Source organism: Coptis chinensis, chromosome 7 (genome assembly GCF_015680905.1).
Source record: "Coptis chinensis isolate HL-2020 chromosome 7, ASM1568090v1, whole genome shotgun sequence".
In the NCBI taxonomy this organism is placed as follows: Eukaryota; Viridiplantae; Streptophyta; class Magnoliopsida; order Ranunculales; family Ranunculaceae; genus Coptis; species Coptis chinensis.
Genome location: NC_141462.1, coordinates 60,049,601 through 60,061,583, shown reverse-complemented (window position 1 = coordinate 60,061,583; position 11,983 = coordinate 60,049,601). Strand labels below are relative to the sequence as shown.

General features: G+C 38.4%; 2 protein-coding genes across 2 annotated transcripts; both read left to right on the top strand.

Annotated features, from left to right (window-relative positions):
* The first annotated feature begins 5,990 nt into the window (after positions 1-5,990).
* LOC147488197 (uncharacterized) lies at positions 5,991-6,902 on the top strand. The gene is made up of 2 exons (XM_086574297.1): positions 5,991-6,281; positions 6,414-6,902. Exons 1-2 carry the CDS (start codon positions 5,991-5,993, stop codon positions 6,900-6,902), a joined length of 780 nt encoding a protein of 259 aa, XP_086430423.1.
* Positions 6,903-7,079: 177 nt separating this feature from the next.
* LOC147488196 (uncharacterized) lies at positions 7,080-7,481 on the top strand. Its single transcript, XM_086574296.1, has one exon. The coding sequence runs from the start codon at positions 7,080-7,082 to the stop codon at positions 7,479-7,481; it is 402 nt and encodes a 133-aa protein (XP_086430422.1).
* The last annotated feature ends 4,502 nt before the right edge of the window (positions 7,482-11,983 follow it).

Below are 11,983 nucleotides of genomic sequence, written 5' to 3'. Positions count from 1 at the left end.
CAAGATTGATATGTCTTTAATGACTCTATATTATGCATTCTGTTACTAATACTTACATACAATAATATTATGCAAAAACAAGTTATGGAAGCTGTATATGTTTTATAATTTTAGTCACTTCCAGCATATTTGGCACAGTTTGCTTCCATGAATGATGTACAAGATCGATATGTCTTTAATGAATGTATATTATTCATATGTTACTAATAGTTACATACTATAAAGTTATGCAATAATAAGTTATGGAAGTTGTATATTTTTTTATAATTTGAGTCATAGCCCTCGAAGAAGTCACACATTTATGTTGTTTTTTATTGTATAATACCTTTGCTACCTTTATTATATTTATAGAGCAATATTTATAATGTCAAACGACCACTTGAATTGAAATCGCTTGTCAGCTTGTGTATGCATCATTTTATTAACAATATACTAATGAGTCTTTACTCTGTTTAAATTTGTGCGTAGAATTAGATTCCCCTTATAGATCCAAAAAATTGAGGGGGGTTAAGAACTAGGTTTACTTAACTACTTTTGAGGTGGCAGCTCATCAAAATCTGTCTAAAATCCAAATTCCCTTTGTTCTTCTACTGATCCCTGGTTCGTTTAAAATGGCTTATGTTGTCACTTCTAACATATCTGTTACATTTTAGTGCCACGAATGACATACAGGAAAAATATGTATTTAATGGATATATAAAATACATTATGGTACTAATAGTAGCTTACTATAAGCAAAACTGGTTGGAATAAAATCACTTATGTTGTCACTTACAGCATATTCGGCACATTTCTCCTCATGAACGACATACATGATCGATATGTTTTTAATGACTATATATTATGAATTATGTTACTAATAGTTATTATTGTAAAGTTATGCAATAACAAGTTCTGGAAGTCGTATATTTTTTATAATTTGAGTCACTTCCTGTATATTTTGAACATTTCGCTACAAAGAATGACTTACAAGATAGATATGTCTTTAATGACTCTATATTATTCATTATGTTTTTAATAGTTACATACTGTAAAGTTATGCAATAACAAGTTATGGAAGTTGTATATTTTTTATAATTTGAGTCATAGCCCTTGAAGAAGTCACACATTTATGTTGTTTTTTATTGTATAATACCTTTGCTAACTTTAGTATATTTATTGACCAATATTTATAATGTCAAACCACCATTTGAATTGAAATCGCTTGTCAGCTTGTGTCTGCATCATTTTACTAGCAATATACTAATGAGTATTTACTCTATTTAAATTGGAGCCTAGAATTAGAGTCCCCTTATAGATCTAAGAAATTGAGGGTGGAAGAACTAGTTCTACTCAACTACTTTTGAGGTGGCAGCTCACCAAAATCTGTTTAGAATCAAAATTCCCTTGGTTCTTCTACTGATCCCTGATTTTATTGAAATGACTTATGTTGTCTCTTCCAATATATCTGTTATATTTTAGTGCCACAAACGACATACAAAAAAAGTATTTGTCTAATGGATATATATAATATATTATGGTACTAATAGTAGCATACTATAACCAAAATAGGTTGGATTAAAATCACTATGTTGTCATTTCTAGCATATTTGGTACATTTCGCCCCATGAACGACATACAAGATCGATATGTCTTTAATGAATATATATTTTGAATTATGTTAATAATAGTTACATACTGTAAAGTTATGCAATAACAAGTTGTGGAAGTTGTATATTTTTTATAATTTGAGTCACTTCCAGCATATTAGGCACATTTTGCTTCCATGAACAACATACAAGATCGATATGTCTTTAATGACTATATATTATTCATTATGTTACTAATAGTTACATACTGTAAAGTTATGCAATAATAAGTTATGGAAGTTGTATATTTTTTATAATTTGAGTCATAGCCCTCGAAGAAGTCACACATTTATGTTTTTTTTTTATTGTATAAAACTTTTGCTACCTTTATTATATTGATAGGGCAATATTTATAATGTCAAACCACCACTTGAATTGAAATCGATTGTCAGCTTGTGTATGCATCGTTTTATTAGCAATATACTAATGAGTCTTTACTCAGTTTAAATTGGTGCCTAAAATTAGAATCCCCATATAGATCTAAAAAATTGAGGGTGTAAGAAGTAGTTCTACTCAACTACTTATGAGGTGGCAGTTCATCAAAATCTATCTAGAATCCAAATTCCCTTGGTTCTTCTACTGATCCGTGGTTCGATTAAAATGACTTATGTTGTCACTTCCAACATATCTGTTATATTTTAGTTCGACGAACGACATACGAGAAAAATATGCATTTAATGAATATATATAATAAATTACGGTACTAATAATAGCATACTATAACCCAAACTGGTTTGATTAAAATCACTTATGTTGTCACTTCCAACATATTTGACACATTTCACCACATGAACGACATTCAAGATCGATATATCTTTAATGAGTCTATATTAAGTATTATGTGACTAATAGTTACATACTGTAAAGTTATGCAATAACAAGTTATGAAAGTTGTATATTTTTTACAATTTGAGTTACTTCTAGCATATTTGGCACATTTCGATTCCATGAACGACATACAAGATTGATATGTCTTTAATGACTATATTATTCATTATGTTACTAATAGTTACATAGTGTAAAGTTATACAATAACAAGTTATGGAAGTTGTAATATTTTTATAGTTTGAGTCATAGCCCTCGAAGAAGTCACACATTTATGTTGTTTTTTATTGTATAATACCTTTGCAACCTTTAGTGTATTTATAGAGCAATATTTATAATTTCAAACCACCACTTGAATTGAAATCGCTTGTCAGCTTGTGTATGCATCGTTTTATTAGCAATATACTAATGAGTTTTTAATCTATTTAAATTGGTGCGTAGAATTAGAGTCCCCTTATATATTTAAAAAATTGAGGGTGTAAGAACTAGTTCTACTCAACTACTTATGAGGTGGCAGCTCATCAAAATCTGTCTAGAATCTAAATTCCTTTGGTTCAATTAAAATGACTTATGTTGTCACTTCCAACATATCTTTTACATTTTAGTGCGACGTACGACATACAAGAAAAGTATGTATTTAATGGATATATATAATACATTATGGTACTAATAGTAGAATACTATAAGCAAAACTCGTTTGATTAAAATCTCTTATATTGTCACTTCCAGCATATTTAGCACATTTCGACCCATAAACGACATACAAGATCGATACGTTTTGAATGACTCTATATTTCGAATTATGTTACTTTTAGCTACATACTGTAAAGTTATGCAATAACCAGTTATGGAAGTTGTATATTTTTTATAATTTGAGTTACTTCCAGCATATTTGGCACATTTCGATATGTCTTTAATAAATAATATAGAGTCATTAACGACATACAAATTCGATATGTCTTTAATGATTCTATATTATTTATTATGTTACTAATAGTTACATACTGTAAAGATATGTAATAACAAGTTATGGAAGCTGTAATTTTTTTATAATTTGATTCATAGCCCTCGAAGAAGTCACACATTTAAGTTATTTTTTTATTGTATAATACCTTTGCTACCGTTAGTATATTTATAGAACAATATTAGTAATGTCAAACCACCACTTGAATAGAAATCGCTTGTCAGCTTGTGTATGCATCGTTTTATTATCAATATACTAATGAGTCTTTACTCTGTTTAAATTGGTGCCTAAAATTAGAGTCCCCTTAGAGATCTAAAAAATTGAGGGTGTAAGAACTAGTTCTACTCTACTACTTATGAGGTGGCAGCTCATCAAAATCAATATAGAATCCAAATTCCCTTGGTTCTTCTACATATTCCTGGTTCGATTAAAATGACTTATGTTGTCACTTCCAACATATCTGTTACATTTTAGTGCCACAAACGACATACAAGAAAAATATGTATTTAATGGATATATATAATACATTACGATACTAATAGTAGCATACTATAACCAAAACTGGTTGGATTAAAATTACTTATGTTGTCACTTTTAGTATATTTGGCACATTTCACCACATGAACGACATACAAGATCGATATGTCTTTAATTACTCTAAATTAAGTATTATGTGACTAATAGTTACATACTGTAAAGTTATGCAATAACAAGTTATGGAAGTTGTATATTTTTTATAATTTTAGTTACTTCCAGCATATTTGGCACATTTCGATTCCATGAACGACATACAAGATCGATATGTCTTTAATGACTTTATATTATTCATTTTGTTACTAACAGTTACATACTGTAAAGTTATGCAATAACAAGTTATGGAAGTTGTATATTTTTTAAAATTTGAGTCATAGCCCTCGAAGAAGTCACACATTTATGTTATTTTTTATTGTATAATACCTTAGCTACCTTTAGTATATTTATAGAGCAATATTTATAATGTTAAACTACCACTTGAATTGAAATCGCTTGTAAGCTTGTGTATGCATTGTTTTATTAGCCATATACTATTGAGTCTTTACTCTATTTAAATTGGTGCCTAAAATTAGAGTCCTCTTATAGTTCTAAAAAGTTGAGGGTGTAAAAACTAGTTCTACTCCACTACTTATAAGGTGGCAGCTCATCAAAATCTCTCTAGAATCCAAATTCCCTTGGTTCTTCTACTGATCCTTGGTTCGATTAAAATGACTTATGTTGTCACTTCCAACATATTTGTTAAATTTTAATTTTAGTGCGACAAGAAAAAAAATGTATATATATATATATATATATATATATATATATATATATATATATATATATATATATATATATATATATATATATATATATAATACATTATGGTGCTAATAGTAGCATACTATAACCAAAACTGGTTGGATTAAAATCACTTATGTTGTCACTTACTGCATATTTCTCACATTTCGACCCATGAACGACCTACAAGATAGATATGTTTTGAATGACTCTATATTATGAATTATGTAACTAATAGCTACATACTATAAAGTTATGCAATAACCAGTTATGGAAGTTGTATATTTTTTATAATTTGAGTCACTTCCAGCATATTTGGCACATTTCGATTCCATGAACGACATACAAATTCGATATGGCTTTAATGACTTTATATTATTTATTATGTTACTGTTGAGGTCATATTCCTAACATAGGAGATTATAGGTGGTAAGTGGGCCAGAGGCAATTTAAGAAGGAGGAGACATGCTGCAGTAGATCAGGTTCGCGGAACCCTAACTGCTAAAAAACCGCCGCGACATGTGGGGGGACATGGGACGCTGGATTAAAAAGAGATGAACGGACGACAAGAGGCTGTTAGAGAAGTGAAAGAATAAGAGAGATAAAAGAGTGAGGGGAAAAAAGAGGAAGAGTGAGAAAAGAGAGGGAGAGAGAAAATAGGGATCAGTAGGTTTTTAGGTTGTAATTTGTGAGAACACATTTGGTGCCGTCTGTGGGGACTAGCGAAAATGGCCACCATAGCAAAAAGATCAGTAGGAAGACCTAGGAAAGAAATGGTTCGAGAGGCGGAAGAAGAAGCAACGAGCATAGAGATAGAAGGAGTAGGGGAAGAAGAGACTTCGGAGGTGGCGGCGGATGCCACCAAACTCCTTCATGAGGTGATAGTCAGGTTACGTAATGAGAATGATGGGATGAGAAAAGAAAGGGAGTTCACCCAGGCAGAAACAGAGTGGAGGGATCTGCAAGGCAGTGAAATGGAGGGAGAGAATGAAGAATTTCGACTCGTGGGTGTGGAACAAACAGCGGGCATCACGATGGAGGTTGTACAGGCGATGATTGAGAAAGATAGGGAAGCGAATCGGGGAGCAGAGAAAGTGAACTAGAGTGCAGCGCAGAAAGAGGTTGCAAGTCTCAATAAGAATCCATTGGCAGATTCGATTTGGAATTCTGAAGTGCCTAAGAGGTTCAGCCAACCACGGTTTGAAAGGTATGATGGGAAAGGAGACCCGACAGATCATCTGCATCACTTCCGGCAACAGATGCCGTTATGGCAAGAAGGCAAGTATGATGGACTCCGATGCATGATGTTCCCAGCAAGTCTTAAGGGAGGAGCCTCAGACTGGTATTACAGGTTAGCATCGAGGAGCATCAGCAGATTTGAAGAGTTAGAGCACGCCTTTGTTGACCACTTCATACACCAGAAGCGGAGGGTGGTCGATATCGCGGCTCTGTTCAATATCAAGCAGCGGTCCGCGGAATCATTGAGGGAGTTTTTGTGTAGATTCAAAGAAGAGACACTAAGAGTGGAAAATTTGGATGAACATACAGCGGTCATAGCCTTCCAACATGGTTTAAGGCAAGGAACTAGAGTCCATGAGTCGGTTTCCATGATTGAAATCACCACTTTGCACGCTCTGTACCCGAAGGTAGAAAAATACATATGATATGAGGACATAATACAGAGAAACGCAAAGGAACAGAAGAAATCAGGGAAGGCAATACAGGCAGTGGACAAAGATGACCGGAGGGATAAAAGTAGTAGAGAGGAAAGAGAAAAGATTTCATACAAAGGGCAGAGCCGGGGACCAGAGAGAACTAGTGATCGTGGTAGGAGGGACATTCGGGAAAGAAAACCGTACCGCGAGATAGAGCAAACTCCACTTAACAAGCCTCTAGAGGAGATCTTGCCGCTAATTAAGGGGCTGCAGTACTATGAAGGTCCACAGAACACGCCAGGAGAGATAGAAGGGAAACCATTTTGCACATATCATCAGATCCAGAACCACGCAACAAATAAATGCTATGCATTGAAGTGGTTGGTGGAGAGGATGATTGAAAAAGGAATGCTAAGAGAATTCATCACTGAGGTGCGTCAAGCTTCGAGGTTGCCGTCACCTGCAAGAATCTTAGGTACTATCAACGCTATTTTTAGCGGGGAAACACTTGGGTGAAATGTACACCGCGAACAGATCAGAAAGACAGCAAGTCTGCGGTAGGTCAATGAAGTGGTAAGCATACCACGGTTAGTAAGTGGAACCGCGAAGGACGATGAAACCATAATGTTCACCCCAAAGGACCTGGAGTAAGTAATTTCACCGCATGAAGATGCATTGGTAATCACTATAGCAATGGGAAACTATCTGGTAAAAAGGGTGTTGATAGACTGCGAAAGTTCGGTGGATCTGCTATTCAAAGGAGCCATGAAGGAAATGAACATCGATAGAGACCAGATGAAAGCACCACAAACGAATTTGTTTGGGTTCAACGACAGTATGATCGAGCCCATGGGGGAACTAGTTTTACCAATGACTGCTGGTCCGACGACTGTATTCACCAGGTTCATGGTGGTGGACACAAACTCCAAGTACAATGCAATCCTAGGGAGGCAATGGATTCATGAGATGAGGGCAATTCCATCGACATATTACCAAGTAATCCGGTTCCTCACAAATGGAGGGATGTATGAGATAAGAGGGGATCAAGTGGCCGCGCAGAATATCCACCAGGTGACAGTAAAGAATATGATCTGAGGAATAAAGGGGGAGGGAGCGGCTCAGGAGCCTGGAGCAGCATAGCAATTACAGGAAGTTGCTTTAATGCCAATATACGAGCCTCCACCTGGACTGAAAACTTTAGATGGGATTGAGATAGTGAACATGGGGGTAGGAGACGAGGAGAAATTTACTTCGGTGGGGTCTGAGTTGCCAGACATATGGAAGGGTAAGCTAGTACAGTTTTTGACAGAGAATAAGGATATATTTGCATGGTTGATTGAGGATATTACGGGGTTAGATCCGGAGTTTGCCTGTTATCGCTTGCATATGAATGAAAATGCTAAGCCAATAAGACAGAAAATGAGAAGCGTGAGGCCGAAGTACGCTGAAGATATTCGTGAAGAGGTTACAAGATTGAAAGGGGCCAGGATAATTAGAGATGTTGAGTTCATGGAATGGTTGTCGAATGTGGTCGCGGTACCGAAGAAGAATGGCAAGGTTAGGATGTGTGTTGACTTTACGGACGTCAACAGAGAATGTCCTAAAGATTGTTACCTAATGCCTCGGGTAGATGAGCTGGTAGACAGAATGACAAGGTTTAAGATATTCTCTTTTATGGACGCGTCCATGGGATACAATCAGGTTGCAATGTATGGGCCAGATCAGGAGAAGACCACCTTCGTGGTGGAAGGTGGTACCTATTGCTATACGAGGATGCCATTTGGGTTAAAGAATGCTGGGGCCACATTTCAGCGGTTAGGGAAAAAAATGTTTGAGGGTAAGATTCGGAAGGGAATGGAAAGTTATAGTGACGATATGGTGGAAAAAAGCATGTCAGAACAAGAGCACTTAGAGGGACTCCAGGAGACTTTCCACATACTGCGGAGGTATAAATTGAAGCTCAACCCCGAGAAATGCACCTTCGGGGTAACTTCTGGAAAATTCTTGGGATACATAGTAACATATCGCGGAATATAAGCGAATCCCGAACAAATTAAATCACTGATAGATATGCCGTCCCCTTAGAACGTGAAAGAAGTGCAACGGCTAGCTGGCAGGGTCGCGGCATTGAACAGATTTATTTCAAAATCGTCGGATAAATGCCGATCGCTGTATTGTTTGTTGAGAAAAACTCCGGATTTTCAATGGACAACGGAGTGTGAAGAGGCCTTTTAGGAGTTGAAGAGTTATTTGGGAAAAACACCTTTACTATCACGGCCGGAACAGGGGGAGAAACTGTTTTTGTATCTAGGAGTTTCAGAGTACACAGTGAGTTCAGTCCTAGTATGAGTGGTGGAAAAGGTAGAAAGGCCAGTTTACTTCCAGAGTAAAACCATGCTGGACGCGGAAACCCGATACAGCAGAATCGAAAAGTATGATTTGGCCTTAAAGTTGAAGCCCTACTTCGAGTCCCATTTAGTGGTGGTAATAACTAATTTGCCATTAAAACAAGCGTTGAAAGCAGACAAATCAGGTAGAATGCTAAAGTGGGCGGTGATGCTTTCAGTTGCTATGAGATTCAATACCAAATTCAAACTGCAGAAAAGGCACAAGCCATAGCATAGTTTTTGGCAGAATTTCCAGCCAACGACCAAACTTGGGGAGAGGAAATGGTCATGGAATAGGAAGGGGAGCTGAGCTACGATCCTTTGGATCCTTGGGACCCGTAGAATGGATGGAGAGTTTTCGCTGATGGATCCGCGACAGATACATGGAACGGAATTGGAGTCGTACTGGTGACGCCGGAGAACAATCGGCTAGAGTTGTCGATGAAATTGGGATTCGTGGCTTCTAATAATGAGTCTGAATATGAGGCAGTGATAGCAGGTTTAGATCTTGCTAAAGATCTGGGGGTGAGTGAATTGTCTGTTTACTCGAATTCAAACTTAGTAATTTGTCAGATGAATGGAAGATTTATGGCCCGTTGCCCAAGGATGGTGAAGTTCCTAGAAGTCCTACAAAGAAAATCAAACAAGTTTGACAAGATCAAGTTTGCACATCTCGGCCGTGGTGAAAACAGACATGCCAATGCATTGGCTTATGTGGCCGCAGTACTTCCTGGAACAGAGGGTTGATCAATTGAAGTGAGGGTGTTAAGTAGACCAAATACTTCAGAGGAGGAAGGCATTTGGCTTACGACCGAGAAAGATCAGGGATGGATGACACCCATTAAAACATTCCTGATGGGAATAGAAATAGAAGGCAAACACGAGAGACAAAGGATGGAACAAACGAGTCAAAGATACACATTGCTCGAAGGGGATTTGTATAAAAGGAACTTCAACGGACCGATGTTGAAATGCATAAGGCCGCAGCAGATACAGGAAGTTTTGGCTGAGATACACGAAGGGGATTGGGCGGGGCGTACAACGACCCACAGATTGATATCACAGGGGTACTTTTGGCCACATATGAAGAGAGATGCCACAACGTATGCCAAGAAATATGAGAAGTGCCAGAGATTTGTACCGTTCATACATTTGCCAGCAGAGCCGTTACATAACGTGTTCAATCCTTGGCCATTCGCCATGTGGGCATTGGATATAGTTGGGCCGCTGCCCATGGCGAGTGGCAAAAGAAGGTTCATGTTGGCCGTTACTGATTATTTCACCAAGTGGGTAGAGGGAGTAGCGTTGCAACAAGTTAAGGAAAAAAAATGTGAAGAACTTTCTTTGGGAGAACATCATATGTAGGTTCGGGTTACCACACACAATCATCGCGGATAATGGAACCCAATTTATTGGGGGAAAGGTGCGAGAGTTCCTTCAAGCATTTAAAGTGAAACAGGGGTTCTCAGCACCATATAATCCAGAAGGAAATGGGCAAGCAGAATCTTCAAACAAGATCATAATGGATAATATAAAGAGAAAATTGGAGGATCGGAAAGGGGTGTGGGCTGACAAATTGAATCACGTACTCTGGGCATACTGCACCGCACTGCGAACCTCGACTAATGAGTCACCGTTCACAATGACGTATGGGGTAGAGGCAGTCATACCAGTGGAAATGATAGTATCTACGACCAGAACCAAAGCGGTCGAAATGGGAAAGAATGAGAGGATATTAGCCAGTGAGCTGAACCTCATAGAAGAAAAAAGAGAAATAGCCCGCATACGCTTGGAGGAATATTATCGGAGGTTACAGTGGGAATATGACAAGAGAGTGAAACCGCGCACCTTCGAAGTTGGAGAGTTAGTTCTGCGGCGCGTTACACCAGCCACGAGAAAGGAGAATGAGGGTAAACTGGGGCCCAACTGGAAAGGACCCTATGTGGTGATGGATAAGGGTACCTTTGGAACTTATCGATTGCAAACTTCAGCTGGGGTAAAGATCGAGAAACCTTGGAACATTAGATTGTTGAAAAAATTCCATATATGAGATGAGGATTGTTAATTTTGTTTACTTATCATATAATAAAGCGCGCTTCTTCCATATATCTTAGGAATATGAACAAAGGAACACAACTAGCTTGGGGGCAAATTGAGATGCCCCCACAGCGAAAGGGATGAGCCTTTCGCAGTCGCTGGTTCGAATGAAATTGGGGCAAACTGAGCGGCTCCACATGCTTCACAACCATCCAAAGATAATGGGGGGGGGGGATGAGCCCTACGCGGACTGTAGTCCAAATCAAACTAGGGCAAACTGAGCTGCCTACAGGCTTCACAACCATCCAAGGATAGCGGGGATGAGCCCTTCGCGGACTGTAGTCCGAATCAAACTGGGTCAAACTGAGCTGCCCCATAGGCTTCACAGCCATCCAAGGACAATGTGGGGGATGAGCCCTTCGCGGACTACAGTCCGAATCAAATTGGGGGCAAACTGAGCTGCCCCACATGCTTCACAGCCATCCAAGAACAGGGGATGAGAGCCCTTCACGGACTACGGTCCGAATCAAACTGGGAGCAAACTGAGCTGTCCCCACAGGCTTCACAGCCATCCAAGGACATCAGGGGGATTAGCCCTTCCCGGACTATGGTCCAAATCAAACTGGGGGAAAACTGAGCTATCCCCACAAGGCTTCACAGCCACCCAAAGACAGCGGGGGGATGAGCCCTTCGCAGACTATGATCCGAATCAAACTGGGGGCAAACGGAGCTACCCCACAGGCTTCACAGCCATCTAAGGATAGCGGGGGGATGTGCCCTTCGTGGACGGTAGTTCGAATCAAACTAGGGGCAAACTGAGCTGTCCTCACAAGGCTTGACAGCCACCCAAAGACGGATAAAATGAAGTAAAAAGATATAGGACATTTTGCATTACTAAGTGACTTAAGCTTTCAATTGCGAAATTATGGGAAATATAGTAAAATTTGAAGTTCAAAGGACCATGAGTTGTAACCTGCTGGGCTTACCCAGAAATCCAGGCAAAATTTATATACATAACGCAAAATGAGTAACAGTCAAAGTATATCAAGTGCAAAGAACAAAATTACAAAGTTCATTCAACATTCTAATCTTCAGGGTCAGGCTCATGCTCTCCCATCGGCTGGCCTTCAGACACATCCTTCTGTGAAGAGACCTCAATCACATCCCCCACAA